The sequence below is a fragment of the Fusarium poae genome, chromosome 2 (assembly GCF_019609905.1).
Source record: "Fusarium poae strain DAOMC 252244 chromosome 2, whole genome shotgun sequence".
NCBI classification, from domain to species: Eukaryota; Fungi; Ascomycota; class Sordariomycetes; order Hypocreales; family Nectriaceae; genus Fusarium; species Fusarium poae.
This window is the reverse complement of record NC_058400.1, coordinates 6,390,920-6,413,642: the sequence shown is the minus strand read 5'-3', so window position 1 is coordinate 6,413,642 and position 22,723 is coordinate 6,390,920. Positions and strand designations below refer to the sequence as shown.

Here is a 22,723-nt window from a genome sequence, read left to right as displayed (position 1 = left end):
TCTGGGTTTATGAGAATAACAAAGGAAACTGCCTCAATATCGCTCACGTAGGACCTTCTTGTTCTGGATAAACAAAATAGTGTGTAATCGGCTTGGATTGCATCCTCAAGGATGAAAATCCTTAGCTGTACAACATTTAGTGGGTGGCGGAAAAGTTGGCAACTTCAATTTTAGAGTACAAAAATAAACAGCCTAAAGAGTGTGGTCTAAGTGGTGTGACATGGCATAATGATTTCGTCCCTTAAGCATCCAGTCGCCATGTTTTCGATACCCTGAGGTACATACATGATTGTTCAGCAGGGCTGAGTTTGAGCATGTTGCATATGCACGCGGTGAGCAGGTTACGCAACGGTCTTGGTCCTATCTCTAAGCCGAGATGTAACAACGGGAGTCACAGTTGGATGGAAGTAATCGGCTACCGGAACAAGGTCCCATTGTGTCATCTAGAGTTTCTGACCATCGTGAGCACACCCACTCCTGAGTGTTTTCAGCAACTTCCTCTTCTATCGACTGCTACAGGTTGATCTACCATTGTTCCATCACTTCAAGTTGTGTCATCGGTGACTACTTCGATATTCCTTAGCTAAGATTATTTCATCATTTGAGGCCTAGGCAACTCTGACAGATTCGCCCCGGACTGCAACGGAGCTGGGGACAAGGCGCGGTGTTTGACAAGCCAGGCTGAGTATTTGGCATCGCCGGAATAACAACGACTCGAATCGACTATTTGAACCTTTCTCTGACGGCTTCTCATTTAAATTCGAGAATCTCCAGACTCCACTGCGAAGAAAGACATCCATACATTTTCCCTGACAATTCCACACAGACAGCTGCTGTGTTACATACCTGCAGTGATCTTTACCCCAAGTCATTGTTCCAATTTCTTTGCAGATCGTCCCGCTTTACCCGCTTTCCCTGTCTCAACACAGAAAGAATGGCTGTACCTTCGAAGCCAGTCCAAGACAATTCTGTGGTCGAGGGTCATGACTCGTCCGGAACAGAAACTCTCTCTGCTGATGGTTTTGTCCCTGAACAGACCGAGGTGGAGACTCGTGTCTCTGATACCTCATCAAAGATCTTAGACATCATCTTTGACTATGCATTGAACAAGTTCAATGACAGCAAGGAGAGACTTGAGACTGGCAGGCCCAAGTTCTTGGCTGTCATTAGCAAATTCGTTTCTGCAGGCACCCGGGTTGACATGTGCCTTCCTGCATTCCCTTTTAAATCGGCCAACAAGGCTTACAAAGTCTTTGGCATTCTACCTGATAAGGCTGAAGAGCTTTCTCTTGGTCGTCTCAACACCATGTGTGCCCGCATCGGCGAGATCTATCCGCCTGGAGCGCAATGTATTATCATCTCCGATGGTATTGTCTACAACGGTATGTTTCTTCTAGTGTTAATTATTTACGATATTCCTAACATCTTTAAGATCTGTTGAGTATTTCGGACCGTGACACGTGGGCTTACGGGCAAGCTCTCCGCAAACTCGCTTCAGCCAAGGACTTCAAGCACATTGGTTTCTCTAGAATCAAGGACTTGATTGACTTTCCTATGCCACACGACATAAGAGAAATTGCTTACGTCGCAAATTGCACCAACTTCCGTCGAGACTTTCTTAACCGCTTCGGTAAAGACGATATCGACATTGACAAGGAAATCAAAGACAACCCTGATACCATGATGACTTACCTTGGCTATCGTCGATTTCTTGAGTCCGATCTTAAGCACATATTTCCTGTTGGTGTTGGTCGAACTGCCAATGACTACAGGAGAGACGTTCGGTACCTTGCTAAGCAGATGCTCATTCGAGGATATGTAAGTTAAAACATTAACTCTGTACTAAGTATTATATAACTAACTTCAGGGTGTTTAGGCTTTTGCAGGCGCTGTCAAGAATGGCTTCCCCAATCACTTGCGACTCTCTATTCACCACTCTACTGGAGAACATAAAATTTCAATGAGCCTGCTAGACACCAAGACGGGTTTTACGACCCCTTGGCACTGCTGTGTTGCTCGGATGGCCAATGGTGAATGGACCAGTGCTCCAATGGGAGAGTACCTAAAAGACCCCAACATGAAGGTCGTCCATGAAAATGGTCGTCCTAGCTATTTCCAAGAGACAATCAACGAGACCAGTACCGAAGAGGTCTCAGTTTCCCAGCCTGTACGCATGCATCAACCTGAGGTTCAAGACGGGACGCAAGACACCAAGTCTACACTCTTGTCACCCTTTACTGGCGAGGAAGAAGAGCGCCTCACGGCTCTTGCCAAGTCTATCTCGTCTGAGCTGAAACAACAAGACAGCAAGCCCATCAACCCATTCTCTGCCTCTGACAATCCGGCTCTTGATCCTCACTCCAGTGAGTTCAATATCGCTGCCTGGTTACAAGCTGTCATGAGTATCACAACTCGTGACCCCGAAAAGTACCCACGAGGCGTTGCCGGCGTGGCTTACAAGGATCTCTCTGCCCATGGAGTTGGTGAGGCTACAGACTACCAAAAGACGTTCGGCAACTACCCTCTCGAGCTAGTCAGGTTTGCCAAGAAGCTCATGAGTCAGGGTGAATCGGCCAAGATTCAGATCTTGAGGGACTTTGATGGTTTGATCAGGAGTGGAGAGATGCTTTTGGTCCTTGGGCGACCGGGAAGGTAAAAAGTAGAGGACTAACTAATGGCTATCAAGAATGCTGATTTGTTGCCTAGTGGCTGCTCAACATTCCTAAAGACCATATCTGGCGAGACTAGTGGCTTCAAGATTGGGGAGGAGTCCTATCTGAACTATCAAGGCATTCCAAGAGAGACTATGCACAAGGACTTCAGAGGGGAATGTATCTATCAAGCAGAAACTGATGCTCATTTCCCTCAGTTGACTGTAGGACAAACACTTGATTTTGCTGGTCGGGCAAGGGTATGATTGCGAGTGGTATTTGTAAATTGTCACTGATTATTTGAAAGGCTCCTCGTACGCTTATAGACGGTATAACACGCAAGGTATTTAATTTTATCATTTTATTCTTTGAACAAGTTCTTTGTAGCAGAAGCTGACGTTGTTGGCTTTCTTAGACATACGTGACGCATCTTCGTGATGTTGTAATGGCCGCTTTCGGTCTGTCCCATACTGTGAACACAATTGTAAGTGAGCTCATCTGACCTTAGAATCTAACTCCAGCTAACATCTTGGAAGGTGGGAAATGACTTCGTTCGTGGGGTGTCTGGAGGTGAGCGCAAGCGTGTTAGTATCGCTGAAGCGTAAGTTATCCCCCAAGATACTACAATAGCCCCACGTTTACCTCTATGACAGAGCAATCGGAGGCAGTGCCCTACAGTGCTGGGACAACAGTACTCGAGGTCTCGACAGTGCAACCGCTCTTGAATTTGTACGGACATTGAGAACCTCTACCAAGCTCACTGGAGCAACCGCGCTTGTCAGTGTCTACCAGGCCTCGCAGTCTATATATGATGTATCTCACCACCTTTCCCGACGAATATGTGTCCTACTAATATGCATAGGTATTTGACAAGGTTACATTACTCTACGAGGGTCGTCAGATCTATTTTGGCGATATTCACGCAGCGAAGGAATTCTTCATCAACATGGGCTTCGAATGTGCTCCAAGACAGGTAACCGCTGACTTTCTCACCTCTCTCACTAATCCACTAGAGCGCAGGATTCGTCCTGGGTTCCAAGGTAAGACACCCTCCACTCCAGATGAGTTCGAAGCAGTATGGAAGCAGAGCAACGACCGGACCCGTCTGTTGCAGGATATCGATGAATTCAGCAGAGAGTATCCTATCGGAGGCCTGTCTTTGGACAGCTTTAAACACTTCCGCAAGACTATCAAGGCAACTTCTCAGTGAGTTTTAGTCCTCCCCTGATGCACCTCTGTGAAGTCTATGCCGAGTGAAGGAAAGGATGACAGAAACTCGATGCAGTTTGTTGACAATGTTCTACTAGGCGTGCCAAGTCTCCCTATAATCTCTCCATTCCGCAGCAAGTGTCACTCTGCGTCCGACGAGGATTCCAATCCCTGAGATCCAATGCCACCTTGGTCATCATTGGTTCTCTCTTCAACGCAATTATGGCACTGGTCGTTGGTAAGATTATGTGAACAAAACGATATGCTATTGCTATCTAACAATTTCCATCCAGGCAGCATCTTCTACGACCTACCTAATACAACCGACGCACTGTACAGTCGTGGAGCACTTCTATTCTTCGGCATCCTTCTGGCAGCGTTCGCCAGCGCACTTGAGGTTAGTCTTCAAGGAGTGATCAATAGAATAAACGATTAACCATGATAGATCATGACTTTGTATGCGCAGCGACCTATTGTTGAGAAGCATACCAAATATGCCTTCTATCATCCATTTACTGAAGCCGTTGGTAAGTGTAGAGATTCCTCCTCATAGCATTTGCTGACTATCTCAAGCCTCGATGATTTGTGATCTTCCCAACAAAATCCTCACGTCAATCACATTCAATCTGGTGCTTTACTTCATGACGAACCTGAGACGTACTCCCGGACACTTCTTTGTTTTCCTACTGTTCACATTCACATGCACCTTGACTATGTCAATGTATTTCCGCAGTATTGGTGCTCTGTCCCGGTCACTGCCCGAGGTAAAGAAGCACTGCGGACGCATTAAAATGATGAAGCATCTGACAATTATAGGCTCTGGCTCCTGCTTCCATTTTCTGTCTTGCCCTGGCGATTTATACTGGCTTTTCGATTCCCATCAAGGATATGGTCCCATGGTTCCGATGGCTCAACTACCTTAACGTTAGTAAACGTCTTCAAACTCAATTAGGTACTGACAACTTGCAGCCCGTTGCCTACGCTTTTGAGGGGCTCATGATCAATGAAGTAAGTTCCGTATCATGACACTAGCTAGAACACCTAAGAGCAGGGTCAATGAAAGCTCAATTACACACGTATCATGACACTACAGTTGTTCTAAGCTTACCCGGTCAAACAGTTTCATAGTCGAACTATTGAATGTTCAAGATTCGTGCCCCAAGGCCCAGAATACGAGCGCGTCTCCTCCAATGAGCGGATTTGCGCAACAACCGGAGCTGCTGCAGGCGCCGACTTTGTTGATGGTGATGTGTACCTTGCCGTCAACTTCGGGTACCATCATAGTCACTTATGGAGGTAAGTCCCTGCCACGTACATACAATACTGTTCTAATCCCCGTCGCCAGAAACTTTGGCATCATGATTGCTTTGATGCTCTTTGGCTGTGCTGTCTACTTGGTGGCAACAGAGTACATTTCTGCCAAGAAATCCAAGGGTGAAGTGCTGATCTTCCGCCGTGCTGATATGCCTTGCCTTCAGTCGAAAGTGGATGAAGAAACAGTGTCTTTTGGCAACACTACGTCGGATATCTTGTCCAAATCTGCCCTTGACCCTCCTGTTGGTCTTGAAAAGCAGACTTCCATTTTCCAATGGAGTGACGTGACTTACGATATAAAGGTGAAGAAAGAGACCCGAAGACTACTCCATCAGGTGGATGGCTGGGTTCAGCCCGGAACTTTGACTGCTCTCATGGTAAGTCATCTCGTATTGGTAGAGGCCTAGTCGGTGCCAGGAAAGTTGGTCTCTCAGCTTTAGGGCACAAGAATAAATTGCCTAAGAACCCTGAACTAACTTTCATAAACTGACAAACTACTTTCGTATCTTATGTTCTTTAGGCGACAAAGCTAACGAGATTCCAGGGCATCACAGGTGCTGGTAAGACTACGTTGCTCGATGTACTAGCCAATCGCACCAGTGTTGGTATTGTTGGTGGGGATTTCCTTGTCAATGGCCAGCCAAGGGACACAGGATTCCAACGCAAGACTGGCTACGTCCAACAGCAAGATCTCCACCTGTCAACCACGACAGTCAGGGAAGCTTTGACATTCAGCGCTCTTCTTCGACAGCCACGGGCTACTTCCCGTCGGGACAAGTTACAGTATGTGGAACATGTTATCGACACTCTTGAGATGAGATCATATGCCGATGCCATAGTCGGTGTGCCTGGTGAAGGTAGATATCACAGCAACTCAAGGACTAATTTCGATACTGATTAATCGTCAACAGGCCTTAACATTGAACAGAGGAAGCGGCTGACCATTGGTGTCGAGCTCGCTGCCAAGCCTGCTCTATTGCTCTTTCTGGATGAACCCACTTCAGGTAAGCATTTCGGGATTCTATGTAAGTATGGCGTTGACATACCTCAGGTCTTGACAGTCAGACGGCTTGGTCAATTTGTCAACTACTTCGAAGACTTGCAGACAATGGTCAAGCTATTCTGTGCACAATCCATCAACCATCTGCTCATCTCTTTCAAGTTTTTGACCGCCTGCTGTTCCTAGCGATGGGAGGTAAAACAATGTACTTTGGAGACATTGGACCTTCTTCAAAAGTAATGACAAACTACTTTGAGCGTAATGGGGCTCGTCAATGTGGACCTGATGAGAACCCAGCTGAGTGGATGCTTGAAATCACTGGGTCTCTTGCCAACCAAGACTGGCCTGCAATCTGGAATGACTCCCCAGAACGTAAAGCGGTCAAAGCAGAGCTCGCAATGAAAAAAGCAGAACTCTCTCGACGGGCAATTGCTATCACAGACCCAAAAGATGTCGATGCGCTACGTCCATTTGCAGCATCCTTTACAACACAACTTGATGTCGTTCTGAAGCGGGTATTCCAGCAATACTGGCGCACTCCCTCATACCTCTACTCAAAAGTTGCGCTTTGTCTCTTCAGTGTAAGTGAGACTTGTGCAGCATTTCAAATCGTTTTTTTAACTTGAAGCTAGGCACTTTTTATAGGATTCTCTTTTTGGCAATTGTCCAACTCTCTTCATGGGCTACAGAATCAGATGTATGCCATTTTCATGCTGCTTGTCATTTTTGCCAACGTCTGCTCCCAAATCATGCCACATTATGATGCTCAGCGGGCACTTTACCAGTCTCGAGAAAGTCCATCAAAGACGTATTCGTGGCAAGTATTTGTACTATCCAATATACTGGTTGAGATTCCTTGGAACTCTGTATCAGCACTCCTCATTTTTGTATCCTGGTACTACCCCATTGGGCTTCGCCACAATGCTTTAGAGGCAAACGAGGGTCCAGAGAGAGAGGCTCTCATGTTTTTGTTCATTCTCGCCTTCATGAATTTTGCTGGAACGTTTACAAATATGGTCTTGTCTGCTGTCGGTTCCGCTGAAGCTGCTGGAAACTTGACTAACCTATTGCATTCTTTGTCTCTGATCTTCTGCGGGTACGATGATCAACTCAACCTATATAATCACTGGCTAACAATCATTCAGAGTACTCGTGTCCCCTGATGCTATGCCTGGCTTCTGGATCTTCATGTACAGAGTGTCACCTTTCACCTATTTCTTCTCTGGCGTTTTATCTGTTGGTCTCGGTAACTCGCAAATATCTTGCTCAACTGAGGAGTATTTACGTTTCTCACCGCCACCTTCTATCAACTGCTCGACTTATCTGGAGCCATACATCAATGCTTTTGACGGCTACCTTACATCAGAAAGTATGGGATCAACAGCCGAATGCGTTTTCTGCAGTGGTCAAGATACCAACATTTTCCTTGAAACAGTAAGTGCAGACTATGACGACCGTTGGAGGAATTTTGGTATTTTCTGGGTGTACATCATCTTCAACATGGCGGCAGCACCTGTGTTGTTTTGGCTCACAAAGGTGCCGAAAGACAAGATCAGTACAAGGAATAACGGAAAGGTTTCAGCAGTGATGAGTGAAGATGGCAGTGCAGAATGAGAAATTTTGCCATAGTAGATACTATAATATCGAAAAGAGATACTCGTCTAATTATGGATGATATTTACGAGACGTGAGCTTTTATCTATCTAGGTTTGATGCTGACAAATCTTGTGAACACATATCGCTACCCCTCACTCACTCATACTGTGAATCACTCATCCGTCTTTCGCTAAAATTAAATACCTACCTCGAGTTTGGTCAATCTCTTTCTGTAAATATCCTGCTTCAAATTTGACCAATTAACGACATCATGTCTCCCCCTACAAAATACGCCGTCGCATTATTCCCTGGATTCCAAGCTCTAGACGTGTTTGGACCACTCGATGTTTTGAACTTCACATCTAAACGGCAACCTATGGAAGTGTCGCTTCTTCACACTTCGCTCGATCCTGTGTCAACCTTTGTCGAGGGCGGGCCGGCTTGCATCGGACAGAGCGTTGTACCGACGCACACGTACGAGACAGCGCCAGACGACATAGAGATTCTACTTGTCCCAGGCGGTTTTGGTGCCAGGAACCCAGACAATGTAAAGAGAGTTTGGGAGTTCGTCAAAGAGAGGTATCCCAAGCTCAGGTACCTCTTAACAGTCTGCACAGGAAGTGCGATTGTGGCTCAGGCAGGGATTTTGGATGGCAGAGAGGCTACCAGTAACAAGAGATCCTTTGATTGGGTGAGCAGTGTGTACCAATTCCAAGCCTGTCTGTCACTAACTCATAGCAGGTATTGACTCAGGGGCCTAATGTGAAATGGGCGCGAAATGCCAGATGGGTAGTTGACGGCAACATCTGGACATCATCTGGCATCTCAGCCGGTATTGACATGACATATGCTTTTATTGCTGAACAATATGGACAAGATATAGCAGACGACACGGCTAAAGGGGCTGAATATGTACGAAACACTGATCCCAATGCTGATCCTTTTGCGGTCTGACGCACAGGTACCTGTTGCGCATCCTCTTTTCGAAGCAAGGCAGGATACTACCACAAAGGTGCCGACCTCCAAGACTCAATGTGATTGGTATTACCAGTTTAGCAGTTCATGAAATTATATCCCAAGCTCATCTAACTCTTGTGCTGCCGGGAGGTATGTAGTAAATGCTTGAGCTTCTTGTTCAGCAATTTAATTGTATCCTGCGTAACTCTTATAAACTATCAACCAAAGTCGACCATCATGACATCGGCCAATGAATGCCACCATCACTTCGTACTATTATTATCCCTATACTACAACTAATCGCTCTTGGCCTTGTCCACAGCCCAGCGTCCAGTGAACTGTCGGATCTTCTTGCCCCAGATAAAAATAAAGATACCAATGACACCAAATACACCAGTTAAACTACCAAAGACGGCAAACGCACCGTCGTAGCCGTTTCTGTCAATGAAAGGAGAGATACCGTAGGAGACACCAAATGACATAACGCCTCGCATCGCACAAATAATAACTAGAAGAGGGCCAGCACGCTGAGGATAACTGTCCAGAAGATAGGTGATAGCGACGATATTAGCACCGACAAAAGCGAAGTAATAAGCTAATAAGTATGTGAGTGATCTGTTAGATAGTAATTTGGTCCAACAAACTTACCAGCGACTGCCCAGACGAAAACAAACCAATGGTAGTTCTCAGGGTGGGTGGCACCCAGACCATATAGAACTGCCGTAAATACACCAACAATGATGGGGAAAGCGAGAGGGATGATGCGAACCTCAGGCTCATGAATTCCGTTGCGTCGATTAGCAAACCACTTGATCAACAAGTCGGATCCATAGCCAAAGCAAGGAAGGGCGACCAGAGAAGTGGCAATTTGACCAGCGTTGACATAACTAGCTGAAGACTGGGGCCAGTTGTAAGGGGGGCTTGTGAAGATGTGACCGTAAGTGGTACCAATAGCAATGTTTACTCCAAGGGTGAGTCCGTTCAGAAGCAAGGCCCACATGACATTTGGGAAGAGCATAAGACTAAAGGTTTGCTAGGCAGGGGTTAGCAGGGTCGAGACTATCATGGGCCTGGCTTAGCTTACTGTGAAGATCTCCACAACCTTGTTCCACTCAGGTTCGCCGACCCAGAGTCGCAGGTCAGATCGCCAGGTTCGGGGAGCAAAGTTAACATAATCAAGCTCGGGGCGCTCTGTGCAGAGTATAACAGTGTCCTCATCATCGGAACTACCGCTGGCTTGGTACGATGAGCTAGGACGGTAGTACTTGGTTTCAGGGACAAAGAAAAAGGTCAAGATCAAGCAGACGGCTGACAGAATGGCACCAAGACCGTACCACCATCCAGGAGAGATAGCTTCGGCGATGGGACCAGCAAAGATGACAAAGACAGCTGTGGCGATAGTTTGGATGGTTTGTTGGATCATCATGCAGCGGCCTCTCTCGTGGAGGAAAAAGATTTCCTGTTCTTGTCAGACATGCCACTCGACCATACCGATGGATGTATTTACCTGGGTGATCATGGGCACAAGAGCCTCACTTTGTCCAGCAGAAAGTCCAAGAATAACACGTCCTGCGAGATGCCATTCATAGTTTGTTGCACCAGCGCAAAGACCAGCGCTCATTATCATGATGATTGTAGCTGCGATAAGAACGATTCGTCGACCGACTGCGATACCGATGGGCATTCCAATCAAATTACCGATACCCCTATAGATCTGTTAGTTATTCCATTGTCTGTTGCTACGGCTTGGGGTGAGCTCACATGAAAAGTGTAGGATAAGTCATCAAGTGAGTGATGTCGGCATAACCCTTGCCAGCAGCCGCATAGTCTGGGATATAGAAGCCTAGAAGGCCTCCAAATCCAGATACCAAGGCCAACCCGATTGTTGAGACTTGATTTATGTTAATCGTCGTTTATAGAGAGATCGGCTTCGGAAGGATTGCACGTACAAAGCGAGATAACAATGAGGACAGTGGCCTTTTGCCACATCTTCATGTTCAGGGGGTCTTGTCAAGTCAGCACTTTAATCGGACATCGATCGATTGACAGCTTCTCACCTTGAGGGTCAGCAGTAGGGGTCGGGATGAAGACAGTCTTGCCCTCAGTGAGCTTGACTGTGCCGCTGATCTCAACCTTGGACTTGGAGACCTGGATCACGTCGAGAGAATCCCTTTCGAGATTCTCGACGTGATTGACATCGGACTTGGTATCCATGATGATGGATTTGTTGCTGAAGGTGTCTTTGTGTTGCTCTAGCTTGCTTGCTGATGGAGCTGAGGAAAAGAGTCTCCAGATGGACGCCATAACTGAGGTCTTTATAGATATCCGACACGAGCCAAGAGATAACGAAAAGGACAAGATGGGAAAACAAGGAGGTGATTATCCGTCACTAGACAAATGTCAATGCTTGGTCTTGGCTGGTGCATCTCCCCGCAAAACCTTGTTTCCCCGCAGGAGGACCACATCCCGAAGTCTTGGGTAGTTTTGCGTGGATGAAGCTGGTTAGACTTATCGCGAACCGAGATCCGCCACCCCAGACTCTACCCCGGATTTTGGAGTATTGGACCGAACCGAGTCTCGACCCATGCTGTGGCGCTTTACACTAACGACCCCCGTGCCAAGTGTCTGGGCTTACATGGCCTATCACGAGGTGTCAATTGGAAAACTGCTGCCGATACGCGTGTCCATCCATACATGACAATGGAGGCAGATGCACCCCAACATGCAGCTACATGCAATTGTAGGTTAATGCGACGACGACACAAGTCTATCTTGATTTGTTGAGTCTTTCTCAACAGCACAAAGATTCTAGGTTACTGACCCATCGTGCTAGAACACTAATCATCCAAGGCCTACTATCATAACACTAAGATATCCGAAGTTTTAACAATTTCGGTTCGGAAACAAATGACTTGGAGACACATGAGTATGGAAAATTCAGTGTGTATTGCAACAAAACTATGATACTGTAACAAGATCCTTGTCCGCCCTGGACTATTGTGCTTTCAAAATGATATCCAGTAACCCTTTTCTACTCGTCATAAGACTTGACACCCGCCAATCTCAAGATTTGATCTGTCACCTCAGGCTTCTCAAATGGCTCTGTGCGGTACTTGGGGCAGATTTCACCATTTCTCATTGGCTTCTCCTGTGCGATGCGGATGTTGCTGGAAAAAGTTAGCAAAGGAATCATACAGTAGAGGATATATGAGTGACTTACCAATGGGGCCAGTGCGTAGTGCCGGTATAAGTCTCGAAACAATAGGCCTTTGCCTTGAGGGCCTCTTCAGTGGCAAATTGTCTTGGTGTCATGCAGACATATTGGACATGGCGGATCTGGTCGCCCTCGGGGAACTTGGCGTAGTGCATGGTGCGAGAGTCCCAGAGAACAAAGTCACCGGGCTCCATGTTCACCTTGTACATCTCACAGCCTCTCTCCTCGAACCACTTGACATCCTTCTCACTGAAGAGGAAAAGGTCCATGTACTTGATCTCTGGTGGTGGAGCATCCTCGTGGTCGGCCGACTCTCGCTTATGAGCAAAGAACTCGTTGAAGAGCTTAGATGAGCCCTTCATCAAGACCAGGCCACCATCCTTATCGCCGTTGGGGGCAAAGTTGAGAAGACCCTGGACAGCTTGCATTCCCTTTCGCTCAGGGTTCTGGTCACAGTGGGGCCAAGGGCTCCAAGTGATGTCCTTGCGGTTGGGCAAAGAGATGTTGAGGCCATCAAAAGAGCAGAGGAGCTCCTTGGTTCCCCAGAGCTTCTCAAAGACCTCAACGACCTTGGGCTCGGTTCTAGCCTCCCAAGCCATCTTCTCATGAGTGGCACCGTAGCCGTAGTACATGCCACCCTTGAAGCTGATGGGGAGATGATCAGCGTTCCAGGTGCTGGGGTCCTTCTCATCAAAACCAAGCTCGAACTTCTTGAGCCACTCAATCTGCTTGTCGCAGTAGTACTGGGCTCGTTCAGGGCTAATCAAGTTCTTGATGACAACGCAGCCTGTCTTGTGGAACTCATCTCGCCAGTCGCCGTATACGACATTGGGGTCGAATTCTACCAAGTCCTTTGTCTCAAACCGAGCAGCGACTGTTTGAGTCGGCTCAACGGTGACTGTGGTAGACATATTGTGAAGATTGTGAGAAATGAATAAGAGATGTGATTTGATGTGATAGAACAGAGTTGGGAATGTTGTGTTTGTTGATGATGATGGAAAACGCTAAGATGGTCTTGAGGCTGAAGCTAGTTATATCTCTGATCCGGGCCTCAGAAGTGAGAATATGGAGTAACGAGAGCCCTAATCGGCTCGGTATCAGATTTACACGGTTGAGGAGACGAGATTCACGCATTATTTCGGTTCGGTGCACTTCGGTCCGGTCCGGACTCTGTTGTATTCGGATCATGTCTCAAGTACACTAGTTGTAGCCGCTATCAGCAACGTGACAGGGCAAACCATTGGGCTTGACAACGAGCCTCAAGGGACATGATAATGGACAACCAATCGGAAACAGTCAATTAGGAATGATGGTTTCCACTTTGTAGTTGCATGATCAACCGAGTTGCGTCCCCCGCGATCTTTTCCCCTCACTTCGATATTACCCCGTGGGGGATTTTAGTCCGAACCGAACCCTGGACCCTAATCTTACATGAGACGAAATAAACTAGCCACCTTTGGTCAGTTAGTTCTGACAATATGTGTGATGATTTCTTGCACCATCCTTTAACGCAATGGACATGGAACCGAATGCGGGAAATCACCTCTCGTTAGCCCTGGAGCTCCCCACTGTGAGTTCACGATTTCTATATCATTAGACCGAGGCGTTTAAAGAAGCTCCTCACTCTCTACAGAATCAGTCGTTCAAAGGCGTTGTCCATTCTATCTATCAAGTCAATTGTTACAAGAAGACTATCACTTTATCCTGATCACCAACAACTTCATTTACAAAATTGTCATCTTTGAGGCGATTCGCCTTTACACAATAATTTACCACCTATCTTTGCACACGCTATCCCAACTCAGTCAATATGCCACCCCCTGTTCAAGTCGCCTTCAAGCCCCTCAACAAGCCTGAGGTTGGCGACAATGGTTACGTTGAGCCTAGTATTGGCAAGACAGAAGTCCTAAAAAAGGGCTCTGCTCCTTTCAATGCCAGAACACTCGACTCTGATATCCGCATCGATCACGATGTCGAGGTTGTTGTTCGCGATGGCTGCCGTCTCTACGTTGACATCTACCGTCCCACAGGGTCAGAAAAGGTACCTGTTATCGTTTCTTGGTCCCCCTATGGAAAGAAGTATTCGGCTCTAGACATGATCTTTAATGTCTGCGTTTGGGCCTGCTGCTTGACAAAGGACGATGTCAGTGGTTTGGAGAAGTTCGAAGGTCTTGACCCTGCTTGGTGGGTCAATCAAGGTTATGCTATCGCACACGTTGATGCTCGAGGAGCTGGCAACAGTGATGGAGACGCAGTTTGCATGGGTGCCCAGGAAGCAGAGGATGCTCATGATGTTATTGAGGCCTTGGCAAAGCTTTCCTGGTGTAATGGCAATGTCGGCATGGCTGGTAACTCATACCTAGCCATCATGCAATGGCAAGCCGCTGCTCAGAACCCACCATCATTGAAAGCAATCGCACCCTGGGAGGGTTCTGGGGATATTTTCCGTGAGCAGTTCTGTAGAGGTGGTTGGTTCACGATGAGTAATTTCGATTTGATTACAACTCTTGTCATCAAAGTGAGTTAACCCACATCTACTCAGATATCTGAGTCCATAGCGATTCACGGATGATGCTAACTACCTACATAGGGCCAACATGGAGTCGAGGATATCGCAGAGATGTACCGTCGTAGCCCTCAGGCTAATGCTTACTGGAATGACAAGCGTGTCGACTTTAGCAAGATTGATATTCCTGTTTTCATCACTGGCTCTGATCTCAGTCAAATCCATACCATGGGTGCTGTAAGAGGCTGGATGGAGTTGAGCAGCAAGAAAAAGTGGATCAAGTGGTGTGGACATCAGGAGTGGTTTGAGCTCTACGGCGTCAAGGAGAGTTACCCTGAGCTCAAGGTATGTCTTCAACTGACAACATGTAACTGAGTTTATGACTAACTCTTTGCAGAAATACTTTGACAAGTATCTCAAGGGCATCGACAACGATTGGGAAGACACACCTCGAGTTCGCTGGACAACGCTTCAGTTTGATGAAGGCAAGGTCAAGAGCGATATTGAGCTTCCCGATTTCCCAGTTCCCAACACCGACTACCGGTCCTTTTATCTTGGAGACAGTAATGCTCTCCTCGATTCTGCTCCTTCTTCTGGTATTTCTACCTACAATTCCGAAGATCGGTGGTCCATTTCCAAGTTCCGCTACACATTCGACAAGCACACACGTATTATCGGTATGCCCAAGGCTGAGCTTTACATGAGCTGCGATGACTACGACGACATGGTCATCTTCTGTCAAGTCCGTAAGTTGGACAAGTCTGGCAAGGAATTGAGCCATCTGCAATTCCCCATCGACAAGACCCCTGTGAAAGCCATTTCAGAAATGGCAGAGAAGGAACGCCAGAGTCTCACATTACACAACGGCGCCATGGGTATCCTGCGAGCCTCTCAAAGGAAGATTGATGAGAAGAAATCGATCCATCCCCAGTTCCCCTTCCACCCTCACGATGAGGTGCAGAAGATTACCAAGGGCGAAGTGGTCAAGCTTGAGATCGGTATTTGGTGCATGGGTGTCGACTACGAGGAGGGCGAGAGTCTTCAACTTGATATCCTGGGACAATATCCTGGATTCAACGAGACTGCTGCGTTCTCGAAGCCGAGACCGGACAGCGAGAAGAACAAGGGTCAGCATAAGATTCACTACGGTGGTGATTACCCAAGCAGAATTATACTGCCTATTGTTTAAATGTTTGACACAAGTTTGTACTAGATAATTTAGCAAATTAATAGACTATGTATCCTTGACAGACCTTCAATCATATATCTATTATGGAGGTTGAATCTCGGAAGCCGCAGTGCCTTGTCCTACTGAGGGTTGAGTTTTATAATACTATCATAGTTGTCCTTTGAGGTCATTCGTCGGCCTTTGTACCAATCATACGATGATCTTGAGGCGATTATGTGCCAAGTCCATGCCTCTATCACCCCAGTGCCTAGATAACTAATAATCGATATTCCACAATCTCATTTCTTCACTCCAGTTGCAGTTTCACATGTTCGACGCCACTCTTTCGTGTTTTGTTATACTATACAAATGTCATTGTTATTACTATAGACTTGCATCCTTTATCATGGCTTAGCTGTTCCGTTCTTCTGACGTTCCTCCCAATCAATGGCACCATCATAGTCGCTGTTGTACTTCATAAACTGAGCAGGATCCAGTTTGATCTCCTTACTCACTCCATCTGTTGCCGGCTTCGCCTGCTCTCTACTAAACTTCTGGATCAAAGTTGCCCTATCATACCTTGCAGCGAACGCCCTCTTCAAAGCCTCGCCAACTTGATCTCGGGAGTGAACCTCAGAAAGGAATGCACTGATAGCCTCTGCATCTTCAATACTCTGTGAAGCACCCTGTCCCTGTGTGGGTAACATAGCATGTGCCGCGTCGCCGATCAAGATAGTTCGTCCCTTGACCCAATTTGACAAGGGGTCGATATCTCGTAGCTGCCAGAGTCCGATATCAGGCGCCGCCTTGAAGATGTCGTGTAGCCATGATGGGAAGTCTGAGTATGCTTCTAAGAGCTTCTCAATACTACCAGGGGCTACCCAGCTGTCTGAACTCTCTTCTGAGAGCTTCTCGTCTGGCACTAAAGCAACAATTCCGTAGAGTTTGCTTCCTCTTCCAGGGCCCATGATTATTCTTCTGTCGTGGCCCATGATCATGGTCGTCTTGGGGTCAGCGGGATCCAAAATCTTCTCAGGAAGAGAGATGTCCTTGAGGTTCTCAAAGGGGATAAGCATCCGATATGCTGATGTACCGGTTGGTAGAGCTTCTTTCTTCTCTCCCACCACAGCCGTTCTCACAACGCTGTGGATACCATCTGCTCCAATGATGACATCTCCGTGGACTTCTTCGCCAGAGTCAAGTGTCACGACTCCTTCGTCGCAATCGACGCTGGCTACTTGACAACCAGTTCGAATATCCACAGGCTTTCCTTGAGCAAGCTCGCTGGCTGCTGCAGTACCAAGAGAAGACTGCAAGTCTTGCCTATGGTAAAGAACACGGTCTGCGCCGAACTGTCCTTTCTGGAAAGGTAGCTCTCTCACCAAGTTACCATCAGCGTCAAAGATTCTGAAACCTTGGTCAATCTGAGGCTCAGCGCTCTCAAGAAACGGATCAAGTTTCCATTTTGTGATAATCTTGCTGGCGTTGGGTTGAAGGGAGATTAGAGCGCCGACTTCACGTAAAAGGCGAGAGCGCTCGAGCACTGTAATGCGTCTGTTTGGGTGTCTTAGGGCACAGGCCTGTAATGATTTAGCGTCTTTTCGGGTACGTGTGTTGGGGAACATACTGTCGCAAGTCCTGCGATTCCTCCACCGATAATAACGATATGCAGATCAGGTAAGCTACCCATGATGAATTTGGTGATTTCTCTGAAATATTCAGTTTCTCTTTACTACTGATATGCCTAATATGTCGTTCTGATTACATCTTATACGCGACTGCCAAGGGTTTTGCCAGTGAGACGCTAGCATCTGTTAGATCCGGGGTTCAGCGAACCGAGCCCGAACCGAGATCAGCAAACCGAAGCAGCCATCTCCGTAACGAAACCCCTCAAAACACGACCCGAGGCAGTTGCCGTGACAGATGGGGGTTTCTAACTTTTGCATTTGTATGCTTGTCCATTTACTTGCAGTTGGGATGGTGTGGACTCGGTCGAAGCTTGTCCGATGTTGTGGCCAACTGCTACTCTATGTTGATGCTCAACTTGAGACACAAGCCTCAGGGTATTAGAGAAATTGGCCGCTGGAAGCACAAGGGACGAAATTATTAGGCCAGCTTATGCCACTTGTTCCAGGCTTCTTAGGCTTTCACTCTGTACCCTAAGACTTAGAACTATCCACTAGACAGGCCAAGTCTGCGGAACTAGATTTGCAGGATAGCACAACAGGTAGGTACACGATGAGTGATCGTACATTTAGTAAATCAAGAATAAAGATAGAGATGATAAGATTGTCCTGCTACCTATTATGTTGCATATTACTTTCTGCTTCTCTAGGTCAACCTACTTGGCGCTATATACCACATCTCACAGTCAGCTGGCGGTCGCGCACTGGACCACCCCCACTACAGGCTCTACTACGGGCACTTTAGACCGCTATTTTAGTGGCATAATGTTGCTGTTACAGCTTGTCAATAGGTTGTTTCTCAATCACTTCACCACCGCCATATTGTCTTTACACTTGTTCCTTAATTTACGTATTCTTCCTAGACCAAAACAAAATGGATTGTTGCTAACTATACTACACAAATCTTTAAAGAATTCATTCAACGTCCATGTTCCTTTACCTCTAGCTAGCCTCAGCCTTGATGTAAGGAATACCTGTCAACTTGAATGCCCGCTCATTGAGTTGGGGCTCGTGGAGAGGTCTGTCGCGGACAACGTGATCAGGCTTGCCACTTCTCTTGGCCTCATTGGATCCGATGTGGCGGGCGTTGGGCCAGTGTGTGGTACCGACTCTGCGCTCGAAAGCGTCCTTCTTACGGATGAGATCCTCCTGTGTTGCCTCAGTCACGGGCATGAAGCAGGTGTAGATGGCAAATCGGTCCTGGATACCCTTTACGGGCACGTTGTAGTGAGGAGTTCGTGAGTCCCAGACAATCAGGTCGCCGGGGTCAGCCTCAACCTTGTACCACTCACAGCCATGGTCCTCGAGCCACTTCATGCCCTTGTCTGTGAATCCATACCACTCTGGGGTCCAGGCAGGAATACGTTCCTCAGTGCCACGGATGTCATCATGAAATTGCTTGCTCAATAGGTGACCTCCCTTGGCGACAATAAGACCGCCATCGTTAGGGCCGTTGGGCAACAGATTCACGAGTCCCTGAAGGCAACGGAAGCCAGGCTTATCGGGATCCTGGTCTTGGTGAGGCCAGGGCTTGTTGGCGGGCAGGTTCTCTCGGTTCGAAAAGCCGTAGTTAATGGCATCAAAGGACACAATCAGATCTTCAGTACCAAGAGCCTTCTCGAAAGCACCAACGACACCAGGCTCGGCGCGGACGTTCCAGACAAAGTCTTCATGGGCGGCACCGTAGTTCAAAAGCATACCCTTCTCGTTGATGACGGGAAGCTTGTCGGGGTGGACGCTGGAGCGGTCGTTGCGGTTGTAACCTAGGTTACTGTGTATGTTAGCTAGGGACTTGCGGATTACGGTGGTAGTGTACTTACAAGCTCTCAAGAAGACCATACATGCGGTTGGCATAGCTCAGTGCCCGCTCTCTGGGAATGGCGCCTTTGATGACGGCATAGCCGTCACGGACAAGGTCATCTCTCCAGTCACCGTATCGCCGGTCATTTCCGTCAATAACGATACGGTCGACTCCTTCAGGGCGGAGAGTGAGCGTAGGGTGCTCCTGTGTAGTGGTGGTGGTTGCTGATGGAGCCATTGTGTCAAGATGTCTGAACAGAATGAACGAGTCAGGTAGTTTGTTGTTGACTTTGAGTTCTGGAGATGAGTCGCAGTCTTCAATCCTTTATATGCATCTCGAATAGGTTGCTGGATTACTTCACTGCCTCTAGCAATAACTAAAATCTGGGGTAGTGCAGTGCTGGTAAGCAGATCACGGAGGCGTGGGGACATCCCCGAACCGAGAGCTCGACCGAACCGCTCGGTTCACCAGAGCGAGGGGCGATGGGTGCCACATGGCGTAACTTCTTCCATAGTAGACCTGACAGAGCCTCTGTTCTAGACTAGGTGCGGATGATAAATTATTAGGAAGTGCGTCTAACTTAAACCAGGTTGATCTCATGGCCCGCCTTGCCGTCCCCGGTTTTGAAGGTCGATGCGCGATACCAGTCTTGGTTTCCGTTGTTCTTGTGTGTAAAGTGTAATTTGAGCACAATACACTACTTTGGCTTCTCTTTTGAAGCCCTATCCCATATCAAATGGCGCTTCAGGTGGGATATTCTGGACCATTACATAGCTGCTGCAGATCTAGTTGTAGAACTGCTTGACTATAATGCTTCACAATACCGTGCTTCTTCTCGATCTTCCCTTGTTGGACATCCAGCTAACATGCATAGCATTGTGGAGAATGGCCAGCTGAAATATTTCAGTATGAACCAACTGTATGTTTGGGCATAATGACCAGAAACGCTCATCTCCGAGATCCTCTAATGATACCACCAACGTACGTGAACATGCACCTGTTACGGTTCGGCTCGGTGATTAAGGAGAGGAAACCGATGATAATAATCACTGATGATTTATTATCAGGCAAGACCCTTGTCTAATCCAAAGTCTGTGCAATAAAACCTGTCGAGCGCGCCACTCGACCATTCGCAGCCGGAAGCTTTGGTATTGTTTATTCGAATCTGGGTAAGCTTCGTGGATAACTCAGTATCTACGAATAAAGATACAAGGCGCTGTGAACATGGTTGCTATTGGGTATCCTTTTCTAAACTCAGACATTGTATCCTCCTGCTGGTCACACAGACATCTCAGCACATGCCCTGATCACCAATAGTTGCGAAATCGCTCTCCATTACCGCCCAGAAGTGGTCCAACGGCATCGCTTGAAACGGATCCTGAAAATACTCCAACGGGTCGAACACGAACGAATCAACATTGGTATCACAGAATTGGCCCGGCGACAACATTCTTTGATCAAGACTCGCTTCTTGGGAGTCCTGTTGCGACAGTCTCGGCGTCTGAATAGTTGAGCTGTCACCAGATAAAACTTGGTTGACGCGCACCGATAGTTCCAACACGCCTTTGACGAACTCGCTATGTTGACCAACACGTCGATAACACTCAGCAACGTAATCGGATCCTATCCTTACGAGCTCGCCATCTGATCGACCCATCCGTTTATGTGGTTTCTTAAAAGTTTGAAGTGCAAGCGTCACGGCTGCCAAGAAAGTTGGAGTTGGAGTCAATAGTAAAAAATCAGGTTGACAGTCTGCAAACTCGGCGACTTGTGTTATGATTGTCCGCGCAGCCTCGACGCAGGTAACCTGACTTTGCAGCAGTCGAGAGATACTCTGAATCTTGGACTCGTGCCTTTGAACCTGACTCTGGAATGAGGTTTCGGGGAATACTAGTGATGCGCGTAGGAGAGTGATTTGAGCCTAGTGGGAATGTTAGCACTCTGTGCGGTTTCAATGTTGTTTATCGTACTCACCTGATGGAACTGCAAAGACAGAAAGACGGCAAATGACTTCTCTTCCGAGGACTTTGCATTTTGATTCGTCTTCGCATCCTCTGTGCCTTCGTCGAGCCAGTCAATCAGAGCCTGATCTAACTGTGCAATACCCGACAAGAACTCAAGGGCACTCTCGGCTCTTCGCTGGAAGATGTGTTCACTAATCTTTCCAACTAGTTGAGAGAGGGACACCCATCTGATGAAGCATGGATTCAACCCGCTGCTCTTATCTGGCAGTGGCTGATCGCAATCTGTAATTTCTATAGCACTAGGTCGGCCTGTCTCGAGCTGCATGGATTTCTCCAACGCATAGCACGACCACCAGACTCTAGAGTGCAGTTGACGGTCAACTTGATGTCCAGAGTCCTCGTTAGGATTCGATATAACAATTTTTCGGTGGAAACCCAGTGAATAACCTATTCGAATTGCTTGGCCGAGCAGATGCCAGCATTGGCCGTCTTTCCCTGTGAAAACAGGGTTAGTAAAGCGAGATGACATGATATGTATAAGACTTACCTCTTGCACGCATCGCCACAGCTAGCAAGACAAGGGCTTGGACAGAGCTCATATATGGAAAGCTCAGTAAGTGGCTAACTAGAGAATAAGCACCTGTAAGATAGCCCGTGGCTGCAGGTGATATTGTGCCTTCGTGGTCGTCCATACCGATACTCAACACGGCATAGATCGCAACGAGAGCAGGCGCATCCACAGAAGTCATCGCTCCTTGGAGGCCATTTTGACAAGTTTGTTGTAGATCGGAAAAGCGTAAAACATCGGATATGAACTCTGTATGGTCGAGTATCGGTATTAGAGGATGCGTGCGGCTGAAGTATTTCTTTATACAGGGCTCCATGACGGACATGCTAGGTAGGTCTGGCAAGCTCGGTACTAAGGGTAGCGAGAATTCCTCAGTAAAGCACATGCCCCAGCGAAAGTGTCTGCCAATGGGGTCTAGTCCTCGTCGCTGGAGAAAAAGATCAATGAAGCGGGTGAGGCATTGAAGGCTACTGGAACCCATGTACTAGAACAGATCAATCGATGTTGCATGGCATACAAAGAGGATGCCAACCAACCTTTATGCGATGCGATGACTCATCGGTGTTCATAACGACATCAGGACTGTCATTTGTCTGTCCATCAGTCCCGCTCTCGGGCGACGTCTGAACCTCTTGATATGCGCGCTCAATCCACGACGGAACCCTCTCTTTATTGCCACTCGCCGACAAAGGTGTTGAGGCAGCATGCTGTGACCCAATAAGCGAAGCTGGAGAGCTGTGCTGGCTAACGATTGAAGCTCTGCGCTGTACCGGCGACAACGTGGATGTGCTCTGTGAACTCTTGTGTGGCCATTTTCTCACTGCTACAGCATTTGGTCGTCGCGGGTCGAAAGTTGTGCATTCATCGCCTCGTAAAACGCAATTGCGACACTTGGGGGTTGTCGCGTCGCATCGCACTTTGCGCTTGCGACATTGAGTACAGGCTAAAGAGAGACGGCCACGTTTGGATCGGGGAGGGCGCGGTGAGAGGCTTTGGGATTCTTGCGATATTGATTCCATGGTGGAAGACATTGTTACTGAGTGTTTAAGCGACAAACAGAAGAGAGATCAGAACAGAATAGAAACGTCAC

General features: G+C 47.5%; 8 protein-coding genes across 8 annotated transcripts; 3 read left to right on the top strand and 5 right to left on the bottom strand.

Annotated features, from left to right (window-relative positions):
* Positions 1 to 934: 934 nt before the first annotated feature.
* Positions 935 to 7,788, top strand: FPOAC1_006137 (uncharacterized protein; the record flags this gene model as incomplete). The annotated part of the gene is made up of 22 exons (XM_044850630.1): positions 935 to 1,382; positions 1,433 to 1,818; positions 1,877 to 2,652; positions 2,707 to 2,911; positions 2,959 to 2,994; positions 3,067 to 3,135; positions 3,188 to 3,252; positions 3,305 to 3,464; positions 3,514 to 3,857; positions 3,959 to 4,098; positions 4,154 to 4,257; positions 4,306 to 4,387; positions 4,434 to 4,624; positions 4,677 to 4,784; positions 4,830 to 4,868; positions 4,981 to 5,156; positions 5,206 to 5,551; positions 5,719 to 6,031; positions 6,086 to 6,178; positions 6,226 to 6,755; positions 6,807 to 7,270; positions 7,320 to 7,788. The coding sequence occupies 22 exons, from the start codon at positions 935 to 937 to the stop codon at positions 7,786 to 7,788; spliced, it is 5,544 nt and encodes a 1,847-aa protein (XP_044709342.1).
* A 253-nt stretch (positions 7,789 to 8,041) lies between these two features.
* Positions 8,042 to 8,724, top strand: FPOAC1_006136 (uncharacterized protein; the record flags this gene model as incomplete). The annotated part of the gene is made up of 2 exons (XM_044850629.1): positions 8,042 to 8,461; positions 8,512 to 8,724. 2 exons carry the CDS (start codon positions 8,042 to 8,044, stop codon positions 8,722 to 8,724), a joined length of 633 nt encoding a protein of 210 aa, XP_044709341.1.
* Positions 8,725 to 9,023: 299 nt separating this feature from the next.
* On the bottom strand, positions 9,024 to 10,941 carry FPOAC1_006135 (uncharacterized protein; the record flags this gene model as incomplete). Its single annotated transcript, XM_044850628.1, has 7 exons — positions 9,024 to 9,322; positions 9,376 to 9,760; positions 9,812 to 10,186; positions 10,235 to 10,433; positions 10,489 to 10,618; positions 10,677 to 10,733; positions 10,785 to 10,941. 7 exons carry the CDS (start codon positions 10,939 to 10,941, stop codon positions 9,024 to 9,026), a joined length of 1,602 nt encoding a protein of 533 aa, XP_044709340.1.
* An 817-nt stretch (positions 10,942 to 11,758) lies between these two features.
* FPOAC1_006134 (uncharacterized protein) lies at positions 11,759 to 12,852 on the bottom strand (the record flags this gene model as incomplete). The annotated part of the gene is made up of 2 exons (XM_044850627.1): positions 11,759 to 11,894; positions 11,948 to 12,852. 2 exons carry the CDS (start codon positions 12,850 to 12,852, stop codon positions 11,759 to 11,761), a joined length of 1,041 nt encoding a protein of 346 aa, XP_044709339.1.
* An 899-nt stretch (positions 12,853 to 13,751) lies between these two features.
* Positions 13,752 to 15,636, top strand: FPOAC1_006133 (uncharacterized protein; the record flags this gene model as incomplete). Its single annotated transcript, XM_044850626.1, has 3 exons — positions 13,752 to 14,459; positions 14,532 to 14,792; positions 14,845 to 15,636. The coding sequence occupies 3 exons, from the start codon at positions 13,752 to 13,754 to the stop codon at positions 15,634 to 15,636; spliced, it is 1,761 nt and encodes a 586-aa protein (XP_044709338.1).
* Positions 15,637 to 16,019: 383 nt separating this feature from the next.
* On the bottom strand, positions 16,020 to 17,305 carry FPOAC1_006132 (uncharacterized protein; the record flags this gene model as incomplete). The annotated part of the gene is made up of 2 exons (XM_044850625.1): positions 16,020 to 17,195; positions 17,243 to 17,305. The coding sequence occupies 2 exons, from the start codon at positions 17,303 to 17,305 to the stop codon at positions 16,020 to 16,022; spliced, it is 1,239 nt and encodes a 412-aa protein (XP_044709337.1).
* A 937-nt stretch (positions 17,306 to 18,242) lies between these two features.
* On the bottom strand, positions 18,243 to 19,338 carry FPOAC1_006131 (uncharacterized protein; the record flags this gene model as incomplete). Its single annotated transcript, XM_044850624.1, has 2 exons — positions 18,243 to 19,071; positions 19,121 to 19,338. The coding sequence occupies 2 exons, from the start codon at positions 19,336 to 19,338 to the stop codon at positions 18,243 to 18,245; spliced, it is 1,047 nt and encodes a 348-aa protein (XP_044709336.1).
* Positions 19,339 to 20,392: 1,054 nt separating this feature from the next.
* On the bottom strand, positions 20,393 to 22,664 carry FPOAC1_006130 (uncharacterized protein; the record flags this gene model as incomplete). The annotated part of the gene is made up of 4 exons (XM_044850623.1): positions 20,393 to 21,022; positions 21,076 to 21,560; positions 21,613 to 22,117; positions 22,170 to 22,664. 4 exons carry the CDS (start codon positions 22,662 to 22,664, stop codon positions 20,393 to 20,395), a joined length of 2,115 nt encoding a protein of 704 aa, XP_044709335.1.
* Between the last annotated feature and the right edge of the window lie 59 nt (positions 22,665 to 22,723).